At 41.0% G+C, this 17448-nt stretch overlaps 2 protein-coding genes across 6 annotated transcripts in view; one reads left to right on the plus strand and one right to left on the minus strand.

The window, feature by feature from the left end:
* FARS2 (phenylalanyl-tRNA synthetase 2, mitochondrial) overlaps positions 1 to 5818 on the minus strand; it is a 232640-nt gene extending 226822 nt beyond the window's left edge. For 2 of the 3 annotated variants that reach the window (XM_038127259.1, XM_038127257.1), the window contains exon 1: positions 5766 to 5818. The gene's annotated coding sequence lies outside the window, so the exon portion shown is untranslated. The remainder of the gene's footprint in view (positions 1 to 5765) is intronic. The other variant, XM_038127260.1, reaches the window with a different exon arrangement.
* A 10-nt stretch (positions 5819 to 5828) lies between these two features.
* The window catches only part of LYRM4 (LYR motif containing 4), a 93425-nt gene continuing 81805 nt past the window's right edge, over positions 5829 to 17448 (plus strand). For all 3 annotated transcript variants that reach the window (XM_038127265.1, XM_038127263.1, XM_038127266.1), the window contains exon 1: positions 5829 to 5956. In XM_038127265.1, the coding sequence (XP_037983193.1) occupies positions 5871 to 5956 (86 nt within the window). In that variant the 5' untranslated portion in view covers positions 5829 to 5870. The remainder of the gene's footprint in view (positions 5957 to 17448) is intronic.

Here is a 17448-nt window from a genome sequence, read left to right on the forward strand (position 1 = left end):
TACTTCTACACCTACTGATACTTTGATCTAGGAATTGTTTTCAACAAATAATCACACAAGAATTATTTATAAGAAAACAGCTACTTGAAGTAGATTTTCAGAAAAGGACTTAAGCAGTAGTCCTGGAGTGGACCTAGCCCGTAGTGCCATCTGACAAGAAATGCCATGCCCACAATCCAGGGAGCAGAAGAAGTGCGATGCACACAAGCAGCAGGATGTCTTTGATTTCACACACTTGAGACATGGGACTGGGCAAGCAGAAAAAAACCCACAGCACTGTGATAGCTGCGCCCCAATCCCCAAGGCTGAAACATGGAGAATCAGAGATGAAGGGCATTACCTTTACCACCACAGCACGACCATGTGCATGCCTGAATACATATTTACATGTTTTTCTGCACACTCACATACACATTTATACATGACAAAAAATAAACTTAAGAGAAAAAAGAACTTTGCTCTAGCAAAGTGTTTTAAGTGCAATCATGATCTTTAACTCAAAAGATTGGCAGTACCATTTGTAACCAACCTGCCAAACTGGAAATCCCAAGTCAGCAAAAAATATACAGGGGAGGCTACAAAGAGAATCTCAATTGCTCTTAAACAAAATATCAGTCTTTGTTTTACCTCTAAGTTTGCTTCCTAAGCTAAAATTTTCAATATCCCCTGAAAGAGGGCAGAAAAAAATATCAAAATAACTACATCATTTAGCCTGTCTGGCTGACAGCTACTGAGAAATATGATGATAGTGTAAATCACAGAGGAGGGAGAATTACACAGCGTGACTCTAAAGGTGCATAAATGAAAAAGTGGGATGAACTCAGGGAAGAGGGTGGCATAGGATGAGCATCAGAAAACATTTCTTAACTGCAATACAATATAAAGTAGAATATATTTTCGCACAGAAAGAGAAGTTATTTAAGGCTAAATTTGATAAAACACTGGAAAACACAGCAAAGAAAGTATTTCTGAATTTATGAGGTCATGGATGAGAACACTTCATTAATCTGTCATTTATGCTTCTCATTATTAGATTTCTGAGCAAGATTTCAGTATAACAAAAAAACACACAGGAAAAACATGATCATTTTTTGTTGGGTTCTTGTCTTCATCAGCATTAAGGTTAGAAGTGTTTAGAAGTGTCATTTGCGTTTGATGCAACTATTACATGCTGAGCTATTTAAGGCTTACTGGTAATTTTAATCCCCTGTTAGTTAGTTATTCTTTTCCCTATAACACAAAATTATCCTTTTAATTCTGGACTTTTATAGCATTTTTATTCCAAGCATTTCAAAGTATTTTACCAACATATGTCCACTAAGAACATCTTTCAAAATCCATATGGTGTATAACACTGCCTTTCATTGATCCAGAAGTTATCCTGTGACTGCTGAACTGTCCAGCTCCTTAATTGTCAGGTAACACAATGCCCATGAAGTCCTCTGGAGGACTTAAGCCACAGGAAACTAGAAAGTTAAAATTGTGGCCAAGAAGGAAAACAAAATTCAGTGTTTGTTTTAGTCTGATGCCTGCAGCACAAGAGATCATGAACCAGCAAAGGTTTAGGAGCAGTGGTAAAACAGGTATTCCCTTAGAAGACCAAGTATTACAACAGGAAATGCACTACTGTGTTTTGGTTTTCCTATTATTACTGTTCTTACAATCTTAATTTAAACAGTACACAACATTCTGCAATTGAGTTTGGAAAGAGATGAAGTAACTCACAAAAAGCTGACTGAGAGAAGAGTTTTGTCACCATTTTTTTCTTCCCTCTGAACTTCCAGTTAGAATTATTTTTAATGCACAAAGAATTCAGGAGTATAGCAGAATTTGAAATATGGAAGTTTCTCCTCCTAAATAAAAATGTTCTTTTCTACAGGGCAACCAATTAAATACAATTTTTTTTAAAATACCAGAGTCAGTCAAGGCCTCCTGATGATACTGTGGAAATCTTAATTCACCACAGAGAACAGTTAAATTACAGTGTGTTACATTTGCCACTGAAATCCCAAAATCCTTGTAATTTATAATCCTTCTTTTAAAGATCCTACTCTACACTGTGTAGGATCTCACTGTGCACAACCCTATCAACCAACAACTAAGACAAGGAAAGAAAAGAGACACCACACCACTGCAGCATGGGAAAATTAGCATGTTTTCACAACCTGAAAAACAATTACTAAAAGAGATTATAATACCACAACATTCAATTAACATCCTGACCCCCAAAGAAAAATAATGAATACCAATAGCAGCATACCAGGAAAGCAGAGAAAGTATTCAGTGCCATGTCATGAAGCTGAAATAATGCACTACAAGCAACAATTCAGCAACAGACAACAAGACAACAAATATGTCCCAGAGAGTAAACAGCTCTTTCTTTCCACTCCGGTCCACAGCCCCTGAAAGTACTTCATCCAAATTCCTTCCCCTCCCTCCCTTCTTTTAGCAGCTACACACTTACATATTCCAGGTACTGATATACCATTGTATCCTCTCAAAGTGCTTATTTATCCCAAGAGATGCAGAAAGGCAAGGCACATGCCACCTTCCTTCCCACACCAAAGGCTGAAAGCAAAGACTTCCGTACAGATGAACCCCACCAACCCTAAATCCAGGCGTAGTTTTCCCCTCAGGAAAGAGGAGGCAGTTAATGAAGTGGTTATTGCTGCTTCCCCATACACAGGCTCCAGTGTCACAGGACACACAGTGGTCACTTGGGCTGTGTCTGTCCTTTGAATGCCCTGCAGTCTTGCAGTGGTGCACATAAACAAAGGAGAGCAGAAACACCTGTATCCCAGGCACAGCAGCGTCCACTTCCTGCAGAATGACACGACTTCTGGGACCATAACTTCCAAGAAAACACAGTAACAAATGCATAATAAAGTACTTTTTCCAGTACTTTTTCCAGTGCCAACCCAACTGCACAAAGGTGACTCGTTTCTGACAAAAATTATTCTTCCCTCCCTGAGTGTATCAAAGGTTAAGCTAGAAAAAGGAGACAAGAGGAAAGACTCTTCTCCTTTGATAAATTTACATTGCATTCGATCATGCCCTATATGGCCTTACTGCTTATTCTAAACATAGGACATTTCTAGGTTTTTTCAAGAGAAAAAACATAGTTACCTTAAAAAATAAAAAATAAAAAAAAACCCTCACAGAAACTGTCAGGGAGTTTCAGGAACAGGATTAGCATCCAAGGCTATCTAAAAATAATTTTTCATTACTTTTCAAATATTAAATTAATACTGTTCTTATAAGCAAAATTTGCTGAATGCTTTCATCCCAATTACTCCCTCATCTTTTAGAGCTGAGGATTGTACCATGAAAACTTTATTTCCAAGAATACCTGAAGGCTTTTGTAAAATTAGATGGAAGAACTGCCACACTCATCCACAGAATGGTATCACATAACTTTGCTAAACTCTCAAACCTAAGTTTGGCTCTGTACATGACAGACCCATATTGTTTTAAGCTGTCTGGAGCCCACCCTCATAACAAAGGGCAGGTTGGCCACTGCTGCTTTCAGAGAAGGTAAGTCTGTAGACACAAAGCCAGAGTTCTGCTATAACATGTATTATGATTGGTGCTGCCCAGCCACCAAGAGCTGCAAAGATGGGGAGCACCGGCACCCCAGATGAGCTCTGCTTCTGCCATGGCAATCTGCTTTAACAACATGGCCTGGGCTACAAGGAGAATTTGGTTGGTCCTACTGGCAAATGAAGGGCATGCTTGCTTTGTATTTCTCCATGTGGGTGCCCTGAATGCCAAGACCTAACCCAGAACACAGTGGTTGGTAACTTACAAGGGAAGGCCTCGAAAGCATGATGCTTATCCCAGTACAGCAGCTGCATATGTTTTTCTACATTTCCTGTAACATTTCTAGTTTGGGTTTTGATAAAGAGAATATCCAGAAAATTTTCTAAATACAGAAAATCTCCATTTCCAGAAGCCTAAAAGGGCTGCTAAAACATAGCATACCCGTAAAGATAAATTTTAAATAAGTTCATTTATCTTTACTTATTACATCCAAAAGCACAGAACTATTTGAGTTCTTTGCAATAAACTGTAAATTGCATCAGATGTACAACTGATGATAACACTCAAATGCATATGCAATAAAACACAAGTTAAATTAGAAGTAGCAATTGAAGCACTTTTGCCACAGACATGTAGAATATCTACATGGTAGTTGTTTTAAACACCTACTATATAAATAACAAACTGTGAAGGAAGTATGAACCCTATCATGATACCTGAAAGGAGGTTCTAGTGAAGTGGGGACTGATTTCTTCTGCTGTGCCTGCAGTGAGAAGACCAGAGGAAAGGGCCTTAAACTGAGACAGAGGAGATACAGATTAGATATTAGAGGGAAAAAATACACTGTTAGAGTAGTCAAGCATTGGAATAGGCTACCCAGGGAGATGGTGGAATTACCATCCCTGAAGGTGTGCAAGAGACTCCTGGATGTGCCACTGGTGAGGTGGTTTAGGGGTTACAGTAGTGGTGCAGAGTGGACAGCTGGACTGGAAACTAAAGGTCTCTTCCAACCTTGATGATTCTATGACACTAAATAAATTGCTGATGAAATTCAAAAATCAGTATTAAATACAGCTGCGGCATAATACCTGCAAGTTACAAAGTTAAGTTTATTCTGCAGCAGCAAAACTTACAGCAAAGGAGGATGCTTGATGTGTGGTTTAAATAACAGAATTCATCTTAAAAACAGATATTGAGAGAGGAACAATTCAAACATCACCATAACACAACAGGCCCTGGTACACTAGCAGAGATGTACAATGACTGCAATTGCCTGTAGTGATTTCAGAGAATCAAAGAACGTTGGAGTTGGAAGGGACCTCTGAAGATCAAGTACAAGCCCCCTGACAAGGCAGTGTCACCTTGAGCAGGTGACAAAGAAATGTATCCAGGTGGGTTTTCAATGTCTCCAGAAAGTGAGACTCTACAAGCTTCCTGCACAGCATGTTCCACTGTTCTGCCATCCTTAACGTAAAGTTGTTTCTCATATTGAGGGAAAACTTTTGGGTTCTAGTTTATGGCCACTGCTCCTCATCCTTTTGCTGGGCATCACTGAAGAGCCTAGCATCATCCTTTTGTAATCCACCTTTCATACACTTATATGCATTAATGAGAACCCTTCTCATTCCTCCGTTCTCCAGACTGAATAGGCCCCAGACCCGCAGTCTCTCCTCATGAAGACAGATGCTCCAGACTCCAGATTATCTTCGTGGCCTCTGCTGGATCCTCTCCAGTACATGAACTCTGACTGCAAATGTATACAGCGATTACGAGGCAACTCCCTGCACGCATCACTTGTTGCTCCTTTCTAGCCCCGATATCCATCACCTCCCGCCAGCATCCACCTCCCCGTGCGGCACACCAAGTACGGGGCGCGCACACCGCGCTGCTGCCCTCGCCGAGCACAGCATCGGAGCGCTGGTTTCGCTTTCCCTGTCGCTCGGGCCTTCCCTTCCCTCCCCGCCCCCGGGCCCGGGCCCTCCACAGCCGCACGGCCGAGCCCAACAGGCACCCCCGGGGCAGGCGCGCCTCGGTATCCCCGCCGGAGCTGCCGGGCAGGCCCAACCCGGCGGGACCCGGGAACAGACGCCGAGTCCGCCGAGCCCACCGCCCCCGGGGCTGCCCCGGCCGGGGAGCCGCTCTTGCCCGCCCCTCCCCGCCCCGCCCGCGCCTTGCGCTGGGCCCGGGCCGAGCCGCGGCCGCTGCCGCTCCGCGCCGCCACTCACCGCCGGCCCTGCGGCTCCGCTCCGCCGCGGCTGCGCCCGGCGCGGGCGGCGGGAGGGCGGGGAAAAGGGGCCTCGCCGCGGGAGGAGCGGCTCGGTGTCGGCAACATGGCAGCGTCCAGCCGTGCCCAGGTGCTGCGGCTGTACCGCGCCCTGCTGCGGGAGAGCCAGCGCTTCAGCGGCTACGGCTACAGGTGCGGGGAAGGGCTCCGGGGGGCGGCGGACGCGGGGATCCCTGCCGAGGCGTGGGGTCCCGGCGGTGCTTGGGGCAGAGGCGCGGGGAGCTGCGGCCTCGGGAGGAGCCGAGCCGTGCCCTGGAGCGACAGCGGGACCGGTACCGGGCCCCGGCCTGGGCCCGGGCCCTGCTCGGAGCGCTGGGAATGGGCAGCCCCCGGACCCTGTGCCGCAAAAGCACCGGGGTATGGGGTATTATGAAGAAGGGATAGGACAGAGGTTGTCCCAACCTGAAGTCAGAAGTACTTGTGCTGGATGTGGGCTCCTCAATACAAGGAAGACCAGGAGCTGCTGGAGAGGGTCCAGTGGAAGGCCACAGAGATGAGGAAGGGTCTGGAGCGTCTCTCTTCTGAGGAGACACTGCGGGAGCTGGCCTGTTTAGTCTAGAGAAGGGAAGACTGAGAGGGGAGCTCATTAAAGCACATAAATATCTCGGGGGTGGGTGTCATGAGGATAGTGCCCGTTCGGTGCTGCCTGGCAACAGGATGAGGAGCAAAGGCCGTAAGCTAAAACACAAGAAGTTTCACTTCAACACGACAAGGGACTTCTTTACAATGAGGATGGCAGAGCACTGGAACAGGCTGCCTATGGAGGTCATGGAGTCTCCCTCTCTGGAGACATTCCATGCCCACGTGGATGTGTTCCTGTGTCACCTGCTCAAGGTGACCCTCCCTTGTCAGGGGGTTGGCCTAGATGATCTCCAGAGATCCATTCCAACCCTAATGATTTTGTGATTTTGTAATTTTGTGAACCTGGTATAGCTCATGTCTGGTCTCCGTGCTGCCTGTTTCCTGGCAGGGGAGAGCTGGGGTCAGGCTGCCACAAAGGCCTGACACCATGTGCTGTGTCCACGCTCAGGGTGCAGTGAGGCTCAGTCTGCTCTTCCCTCCACACAGGATACCAGGCTGTCTGCCTGCCTGCCTTCTCTGGCTGTCGGTGAAAGGACACACTGTTTTTTTTTGGCAAAAGATAGGTGCAGGCCTGGTCGCCTTTAGCTGTCTGCTGTGTTCACAGGGCACGCTGCTCACCCACATTGGTAGAATTGCATTGCCCAGTGGTAGTTTGTTTACTTTACCACTCAGTTGGACCACGGGAAGGGACATGTGAGCTACCTGTGCTGTGAATCATCTCTCAGGCAAGAACTGGGAATAGAAGCCTTTCAACTTGCATAACTGTGGTGAGCTCTGTGCTCTGCAAGGCACAAGTATTCCACAAACCTCAGGTGTGAGGGAGTGCCCTGAGAAGAAGGGCTGTGGGGCTGAAAATGAGCTGGTACTAGTAAACCTTCAGTGCTGACTTCATGCACCAATGCGTGTTTGCGTCACTTTCTGTTGCTATCAAGGCTTTCTCCTGCTCATTGCTGTCCTCAAGTGCCCCTGGTTACCCTTGTTCTGCCTAACAAACACAGGATTGTACATAGTGGAGATGGCTTGAGGTGCGCAGTTGGTGAACAGCTGAATGAAGCTCGTGTCTGGGCTACAGCATATTTTCAGCAGTGGGTTTGTACTTGGGGGTGAGCAGTGAGGAAGTGAAGTCCACAGCAGATTTTAAAGGATAGAAATTAGATGGTGTGTTTACCATGCAGATATGTTTTTTTGACACCATGTCACAGTGCAAGTTGCACCTTTCCTTAAAGGAAAGATCTCTGGTTTTGATGGGCCTGTCCTTAGATACTATAAAATCAGAAACCATCTAAAACCTTGTGCTGTGTACACATTTGTGAGCATGAAAAGCCATAGCAGTTTCCAGCAAGAAATGATCAGCAGCTGTTACATTTAGAGGTCTGCTGTGACCACAACACCACTCCTGCCTCAGTGTTTACACCGCACCCATAGGTAAAAGGGACGCCCCATTGGCTTCTTTCGTGCCAAGATAAGCAGCCCTGCCGTGTCCTCAGGGCTGCTGTAATGTGATATGGCAGTTTATGGAGTTAACCCAAGGACTTTGTGTGAAGGGCTAACTTGCAGCAAAGTAGCAGGTATTACAGATTATTATTATTATTATTGATTCATGACTTCAGCTAGACAGTGTCAGAATATTTTATTACTGCAAATTGCATATTTGTAAGAGTATGTCTGGAGTACGATCAGCTAATTAGTGTCTCTCTATTTGCTTACTGTGCTTTTCTCCTAATTTGGTTGCTCTGGTTTAACTTAGCCAGCAGCTAAACACTACACAAATGCTTACTTGCTCCCCGCTCCCCAGTGGGACAGGGAAGAGAACTGGGGGGAAGAAAAAGTAAAATTTGTGGGTTGAAATGAAGATTTTCTAATAGAACAGAAAAAGAATGGATAATAATAATTAGAATATACAAAACAAGTGATGCATAGCACAGTTGCTGCCAACCAATGCCCAGCCAGTTCCTGAGCAGCAGCCCCCAGCCTACTTGCAGGTGGGTTGGTGTAAGAAGTTGAAAACTTCCTGACTTAGTGTAAGCCCTGCTTGCTAAGAGATCAGCATGTTGTCAATATCACTCGCTTCCTAAATCCAAAACACAGCACTGTACCAGCTACTAGAAAGAAAATTGACATTAATTATACTTCCTAGAGAAAACCAGGACATGTGTACATAGAGACCGTGATGGAAAATTCAACTTTTTTGTTTTATGTCTCTCTGAATAAATACATTCCTTATGTCATCTTGTAGCCCCAGATTTTCTTCTGCCACCCAAGAGAACTTTTGTGGTAACTGTGAAGAATAGCATTCATGTCTTAAAAGTAACTGAGGTCACCACTGGCAGCCTTCAGAATAACACGGGAGCATCTCCATTGTCCTGAAGTAAATGTCACAGAGTTTTTGGACACCCAGAAATGTAGGCCAGGTTTTAACAGCAGGGAGAGAGAACTTAGTAGACTGTAAGTAATTTCATGTCTGCCCTTCTGCCCTATTACCCAACCAGGCAGTCTGAGTATGGGTGAGTGATTTGTACTGGAGGAAAATCAATATGCAGAGAGGCAAGATGTTAGGTTTTGAGTCAAAGAGGTGGTTTTTAACAAGTGTACTATTTTCTTCTGCTTGGTTGACAAAAAGTAGAACCTCTGGTGGTTTATAATATGTTGGATTATAGTCTCAACTAAATGGATTTAAGGGATATTTCTAAATATCATTAGTGATTTAAATAAGGGCATGTTCTGAGTGGTTTGGGTACAGAATACAAAAGAATTTATAAACTTATGAAAGCCATTAAAATACATCTGGTTGCAAATGAAGATAACCAAAACTTTAAAGTTTATTTTCTGCTAATAATTTTTTAATGTTTTTTCACATCTTTCTTGATTTATTGAATTTTTTTTCAGTTATCCATTATGTTCTCTTTTATGTGGTGGAAGTTGTACTTTTATTTATGGATACATTTCTTTCTTGTCTCTCTAAATTGCATTTTAATGGAATTTGATTTTTCTTTTAGAATGTGCAATATTATTTGACTAATAAAGCTACCCAGAACATAGAAGAATGAGGGGGGAAAATTGCTCAAAACAAATTTGTCCATTTGTTTTGCACTGGAAACAAGTTAATTGAAAGCATGCAGTTTCATGTGAGATAAGTCCTTCAAGATTTTAAAATTGGTAAATCTGATTTTTGCAAATAACTGCTAACCTAGGAACAAAACTGAGCAAAATAATTTGCACTGGTTTTTTTCAGTGCCAGTTGCTTTTCCTACTTTGACTGACACAGCTGTTGATCTGATTTTAGGGAGTCGTGGAACATAGAACCGTAAAACAGTCTCAAGATTGCTGCCTTTTTTCTTGTGAGGACTTCAATTTACCAGATGTCTGCTAGGAATATAATGCCACAGAGAGGAAGGAGTCTAGGAGGTTCCTGGAGTGTGTGGAAGATAAATTCCTAATGCAGCTGGTGAGGGAACCATATAGGGAAAGCACCCCACTGGACCTGTTGTTTGCCAAGAGAAAAGGACTGTTGTGTGATGAGAAAACTGTAGGATGCCTTGGGCACAGTGGTCCTGAAATGACAGAGTTAGCAATTCTCACAGAAGTAAGGAGGGGGATCAGCAGGACTTTCACCTTGGACTTCCAGAGGGCAGATTTGGACCTGTTTAGGAGACCTGTTGAGAGAGTCGCTAGGGAGACAGTCCTCAAGGACAGTGGTGCCCAGGAAGGCTGGACATTCTTCAGGACAGAAATCTTGAAGGCACAGGAGCAGGCTGTCCCCGTATGCTGGAAGAGCCAGCAGGGAAGAAAACCAGCCTGGCTGAAGAGAGAGCTTTAGAGGGAACTCAGGAGAAAAAAAAAAAAAAAGGTATAGTTTATAGAGTTTTTGACCTCTAGAGGAAAGAGCAGACTATGCCAGAGAACTCCATGGATGTCATGAGGTTATGCAGAAAGAAAATTAGAAGAGCCAAACCCCAGCTGGAACTTTATCTGGCTACTGCCATAAAAGAAAATAAAAAATGTTTCTGTAGATATATTAGCAACAAAAAATGGGCTAAGGAGAATCTCCATCCTTTGTTGGTTGCAGAGGTAAATGTAGTGACCAAGGATGAGGGAAAGGCCAAGGCACTTACTGCTCCCTTTGCCTTGGTCTTGATAGTGAGACTTCCCTGGATACCCAGTTCCAGAACAGAAAGTTCTCTGTACCCACTTCCCTTCATGAGAGCACCTGGATTCTTGCTCAAGTATAGATTAAGTTGACCCATACTTGCATGATGACCTGTTCTTCAAAGGGACATAAAGCTGTTAAGATTCTGCTAACAGTTCTTTTGAGAACATAATTCACACCAAGTAAAATTTTTTAAAAACCACTCTTTTAGAGAAATGAGTTTCTTCCTCTTATTCCCAACATACCTGATTTGGTCACATTAATGGAAAAATTTTACTTTGCTTTTAGTCCCTGGTCTATAGAATCCTGTCAGTGTTTCTTTTTGCACTTTCATCACTTAGGTACTTTAACAGCCATGTTAAAATTTTACATGTGACAGTTATCCGAGCTGAATAAGACTTTTTCTCACTGGATGTCCTAATGAAGTTTGTGATTGACAAAGTCTGCAAGCAGATTGTTTATGTTTCTTTGTGTTAGGGAGGAAAAATGTCTAAATGCTGATTAAATTAAAAAAAAATCAAGACAGTAATGAGAAAAGAGAGGCATGGTTTTCTGACAAAATTGGTAGTTTGTAGCTGAGATAAGAAATGCAGGAAAAAAATAAAATTGTCGGTTCTGTCCAGAAAAGATGTCCTACTTCTTTGTAGGTGTACGGTGACAGAATTGCAGTTTACAGTATCTGTTTTTCCTCAGCTGTGCAAAGAAGGCAGATAACTTATTTTTTTTCTCTGTATTTAATTGCTGACTGTGTTCTGAGTAATAATAAACTTTAGGATTTTTTGAGTTAATTTCCCATTTACTGAGTGTGTGGTGTTCTTGGTCATCTACTTGGAAAGTGTGAAAAAGTCAGGGCTGCAAGCAGCTACGGTACTCCAGAGTCCAGTGTGGTTTCCATCGTACGCTGGTGCAGACACTTGTTTTGGCCTGGAGCTGCATGACCCGGAGTCACAGGCAAACAGGCACTGCATATTTTCACATCATTTTGTGGAGCAATCACACAGATTTGTGATTGCCCTTACTAATACCTCTTTTTGGGGAGAGTTCCATTTTGGCTATTATTTCCCTGACCACATATCATTTTGCCATTATATTATTTTAAGCTCTTTTATATCTAATGCCTTATTCTGTCAGAATCATGTATGCTTGAATAGAGATGTCGGAATTTTAAGAGCATCTTAAGAGTATAGGAGTATTTTAATGGAAGTACATGGATTAGGGTCTGACAGTATTGAAGTATTTCCATTTGACTTAAGTATTGTATATGGATAAAATATTTTGGAAAGACAGCCAAAGCACTCTTATTTCAAAAATGCCGAAACATAGCCATTAGTTACTTTCAGAACATATTTCTCTGAAATTTTAAAATGAATGGAAACAATTTTGTCAAATACATAGATTTCTTAATAGTAACATTACCCAACTGAAAATCATAGCATCAAAATTCTATTGATCTTGTTCATTAGGAGTTGTTATCTTTTGTTTAATAGTTCAACAGTGATTGTAATTTTCCAATTACATTCACTTTACCCTTGTAAAGTTACACTCTTCCTAAACAATTAATGATATCTGTGCATCAGGTCTGATGTCATTTTCTTGGTTTCTTTTTTTTTTTTCCTTTTTTTTTTTTTTTTTTTTCAGAGCAGAATTTTGAACAGTAGGAACTTGGAGGGAGGGTTTGGAGCACATAGAGAGCATACAGAATACTGGAAAATTTGAAATTTAATATTTGGAAGACAAATGGGTGTGGGCTTCCTCAAAAGACTGATCTACTGTTTTGGTTATTATATTTTAGTAAAGGCACCCAAAGTGAATAAATCTGCCGTGGCTGCTTGTTATTCTTTGTATAGCACAGAAGAAAAGGGATATATTTCTTTTTTACGTAAGATTTAATTACCAGTAGTGTTTGTTTGAGAACTAATAAGAGTAATAGAAAAAATAGTGCCTCTGACACTGGCTCATACCCATACACATATGCTTATGATTTCTGGTAAATGAAAAGCTGTAATGTAGCTGTAGAATTCAAATGGATTTAAATGCTGTCCCAGCTAACCTCCTCCTTTCCTTACTCTTGGATGTGGCTTTAACACTTAGTCCCTCTGTCTTTATCTCTATGCTGCCCATGATGAAAAGATGCTGACCTGCTAACATCTAGATGATTCAAGACACAGTAGACACAGGCTATTATCATTTCAAGCAATCTTTAGAAGATCAGCATTCTGGATTTAAAAAAAATCCAAGTAATTTACAAAAGAAAAGAGGAAACTGCAGTTGACAAGGCAATGTTTAGAACCACTTGCTGCAGTAATGGATGGCAAGGAAGCTCTCTGAACTACCTCTTCAGTAAAGCTCTTCTCATCAGTTTTTGGGTTCGCTCACTGACAAAGTACAGTCCTAGATTATACATAGTACTCTGCTTTTCAGAAAAAAAGTGAAAAGTGGGAAATCAGAGGAGACTTTCTTGGTTGTTTTCTTGTGTTTGTGAATACTTGAGCCAGCTGTTCCAAGACTATTTTTCACAGAACTCAGTACAACAGTGTCATTAGTGAGAAATATTCTTGGGGATTCTTCTTGATCCAGTTTTTTCTCAAGAATGAAGATGCCACAAGTCATCCAGACAATATTCTGACTAGGTGGCATTACTGTATATGGCCTTTTTCCCTTACCTTTTTTTCTACCTTCTGTTCTATTATAGTCTATTCTATTCCTTTTTACCTGCTTTCCATATAAAATTCTAACATTCTTCTCAGGATACAATGCAACTGAACATTTAATATGATAAAAGAATTCAGTTGAGTTCAGATGCTTTCTTCCTGGACAGAATGTGCCTGAAATGAATATGTTAAAGCATTTTTCAGGAAAATTTGAAGGTCCTGTGCTGAAAGTGGTATTCAGAGACTCAGGACTCAGTTCAGTTCTTACACTTTCTTTTAGCATCATGCTTGTTACAGAATCTTGGAAAAAGCTGCTGCCTAGATACTTTTTTTTTTTTTACAAGTTTTTAAATAAATAGCAATTGGTTAAATCTTATTACAGTTGCTAAAGAAGCCTATGCACAAAGTAAATATTATGTGTGTGTGTGCATATATGAGTGTATTGGTATCAAGAAGTGTAGAATTCACTTCTGCTCAATTCCAGTAACCCTTTTGCAAAATCCCTGTTTAAAGCAAGCTGTGAATCCACTGTGGACACTAGAGAGTATATGATAGGTGTGTTAGTCTTATTAGAAAATAATGCACAACAACAGGTCTTGACAGTCCTTCTGAGTCTGCTTGTCTGGCATATCCTGGTCTGGAACCATTAAAGACATGTTTCTAAATCATTAGCTTGTTTCAAAGTAATATTGTCTTATTTTTACTGCCAGAGAAAGTGTGTGTCTGAAAAAAAAAACCTTAAAATATTTCCCTGAGACTGTAATTCATTCTAGTATATTATTCGTAATCACTAGTCCTTTATGGTAGCAAAGCTTTTATCATTAAACTTCTGTGACTTTTGGTGTCTATGAAAATAATTCATTGTATCCCAAAAGTTCAGCCTTTACAGAGTTGTTTCCATCTCTGTCTTGCACAGGATGTGATTTCTGCTAACTAGGATTCGCTTGCAGGATACACATAGTGTTGTTGCTTGGTAATGCTTATTTACAGGCATTATATGTTTCCCCAACAAACATACAGATTATCACAATACTCACTTGTAGTCACACACAGATGCAAACATCAATTTATTGTTTGCCTAAGCGGGAGGGAGAAATGTGTGCACAGATTTCCACAGAGCCTTGGTGTTGGAGAAAATTGGTTTATCTTGTGAGGGTTACACATTGTGTGAATGTCAAATTTCTGCAGACTGTGTTAGAATAGCAATGAAAGAGCCAAATGTGGGTGGCTGGGGGTGTGGTTCAGAGCCATCATTTATTTGCATTGTTAATCATAGTTAAAAACAGGGGAACTAAAAGTGGAAGGGGCCAGGTACAAACCATCACCTTTCATAAAGTTTTGCATTGAATCACTAATAGAATTCTTTGTGAAACAATAATTCATTCATCCATCCATCCAAATATATTCAGTGTTTTTATTTATTTGAATAACATCAGACTGCCTCCTTCTCAGGAAAATGTTTTAAAGTCAATTCAGCTCAAATGAAATACATAACACAGTCCTTGAAGCTTATAGCTTGAATTATACTGACAATGTCAAATTGAACTGTATTGTGTTGCCATGAAACTAACCTGCTACTAAGTTTCAGAAACCATCTTTGACTTATCTAAAATATCACAGCATTTTTCTAGTACAATAAGTTAGCAAATAGGTTTTCAAATTAATGGTCTTTGTATGTAAACTAGTTTTGAAGGGAGGAACATTGATTGATTGATCTAAGCAGTTTATCACTGGCCAAAATAAATTAGATGTCTCACTCAGAATGGTTTTTTCCCTGATCTGACTAATTTACAGTATGAAAATAAATAATCAAGTGTTTTGTTTACACAACAATAATAAGCAATGTATTTCATGTAGAACGCTAAATAGGCTTCTTGATTTCCAGAGCTACTGAGCACATTTTTTACTACATTTAATTTATTATTTTCAGTTCATAATTTATACCCAAAATTGCTGCTCATTATTTGCAGATTTTGCATGGAAATACGAATATTTATCAAACTGCTGGTGGCACTCTCACAGTCACTTCCAAAAGCCAAGGCAGAATGGGATGAAGATAGTCCTATAATTGCAGCAATACAGGGATGGACATAAAAGTATACTGTACAAATATCTGTACAAAACTCCTTGTTCTGTGAACTAGTGGCAATGCCTTACTAACCTGCAGGGACTTTGTGGCATGGTTCTGGGCTTTTATTTCCCAACAATTTGTTGCAACTCTTGAAGGAGAAATTCTCCATCAGTGCAAGTTATTGCTGCCATTAGCTGGGAACCTCATGCTTCTGCAACTTGTGCTGGTAATTTGTTCCAAAATTCTTGTTCTTCTTTCCAAAAAGATTGGAAACTTTTTCTGCTACTCCGTGGAGTGGAAGGTCATGTCTCATGTGAAAGGGAAGGTAATCTGCCCTGGTCATAAAATGTTACGCTGAAAACCTTATGATAAGAAGACCACTCCTAATACCTCTTTTCCTCCCCTAATATCTCCTGCAGTAACCATAGCCAGGACTTGTCTGAGTTACTGAGTTTTAACCAGATGTTAATTCCACATCTAGAGTAAATGTTATCTGAGAAGAAATTCTTGCAGCCAGAGGCCATGTGCTTATGTGAGGAAAAGGAGGTGCTTTTACTCTATGTTTTCTTTTTCTTTGCTTGCCAACAGAGGACAGGAAGTGCTACCATTACTCATGTGAGTGACTATTTTTCTGCAACTTTTAATTAGCTATTGAGTATTATCTGCGGGTTTTTCTAACCCATTTTTGGCTTGAAATGCAGAATATTTTTTTATATTTAAATGTCTGAAGTCTGAACCTAGTCTTATTAGAGTGTGTAGAGATATAGAAATATAATATGGTAATCTTTTTTCATTCATAGCGTAAGACTCCTAGAGAGAGTGTTAAGAGGTTGACTGGAAGACACTTTAAAAATTACTGACCTTAGCGTAGCTTCACCTCTAAATTTTAATGTCTATATTTAATGTACTTGGGCTTGTCTAGATTAAAAGGTGTTTGTCAGTGATTCTCTTCTTTAAAAAGGAAAATTGACTGCTCTCTTTGTCTTCCTGAATACTTTTGATCTCCTTTTCTGTTACAGTAGTTAAGCTGTTTAAGTGCACAAAAGATCTGTCAGCAGGTTTATTGAATGACTTCTGTTCACTGGACTGGAATACCTTGAGTTTTAAATTTAATCTCATTTTTCTGTCTGATATTAAAGTATATCTTGTCAGATCGAAGTATTGCATTGTATGCTGGGATCTACAGTTTGGAGAGTAGGAGTGTATGTGCCACAGTTTTAGAGTTGGAGCTCATACACAGACCAAAAGAAACATTTTGGCTAGTAGCTGCTCTTTGCTTCATGTTTGGCAGATAGATAATCTATTCTACTTTTTTTTTTTTTTTTTAGAGTAACTGTTGGATAAAGCATGTAACCCTTTTTTTTCCTTGTGTTACTTCAGTTAGGTTTTGGTATTGCTTTGGTTCCTGTTTTACTTCTGGACTCCAGAGAAATGCATAGGATGGGTGGGTCCTGAGAAGCTGAATTTACTTTACCGGAGCTAGCGGAGGTCTTGGGTATGTCTTATCTGATCACCCTCATGCCCCAAAGATAAAGCGCTGTGGACATATTTTTTCGTAAGTTGCCTGCCAAGGGTCTGTTTTTTATTAAGTGCTCCTTTGCGCTGGTAGCAGCTGGGAGGTGAGAGTTGTGGAGTGCAGAAAGTCGAGGTGGGCAGTTCTGGCACGTCATGCCTGATGCCCAGGGGTGCTGCGTTATTTGTGGGGATGAAGATCAGCTGTGCCTTCCTGAAAACCTCAAACCTGCCTCACTGCATGGTGCATCAGTCATTCAGCTTTACTGAGTAGAATAGTCTTTTTCCTCCAATCCTTGCCTCTGTTCACCATGGGTCCTACTGCTCTTTCTTCATGTGAGAAGCTGCTTCTGGTTTCCTGTGGGGATGAACTGATGCCCAGAGTTTGCTTCCTTTGCATTTCTGGGTTACTGTTCAACTCAGGATGGGCATTTTAGCCTCTTTTTCTTTAGTCCTGATGTAATCATCTCCAAAGTCTGTGAAGACTTCCATATCCTGTAACTAATTAAATAGAAAGGATAGGAAAGGAAATAGGAAGGAAACTATCTAGTTAATATCTAGATAATATCTATCTAATTAATATCTAGTTAATATCTAACAGAAGGAAATATCTAGTTCACTTGACTTTCTGTCCCTTAAGTAGTGTTCATAGTGTACAAAA

The sequence above is a fragment of the Motacilla alba genome, chromosome 2 (assembly GCF_015832195.1).
Source record: "Motacilla alba alba isolate MOTALB_02 chromosome 2, Motacilla_alba_V1.0_pri, whole genome shotgun sequence".
NCBI classification, from domain to species: domain Eukaryota; kingdom Metazoa; phylum Chordata; class Aves; order Passeriformes; family Motacillidae; genus Motacilla; species Motacilla alba.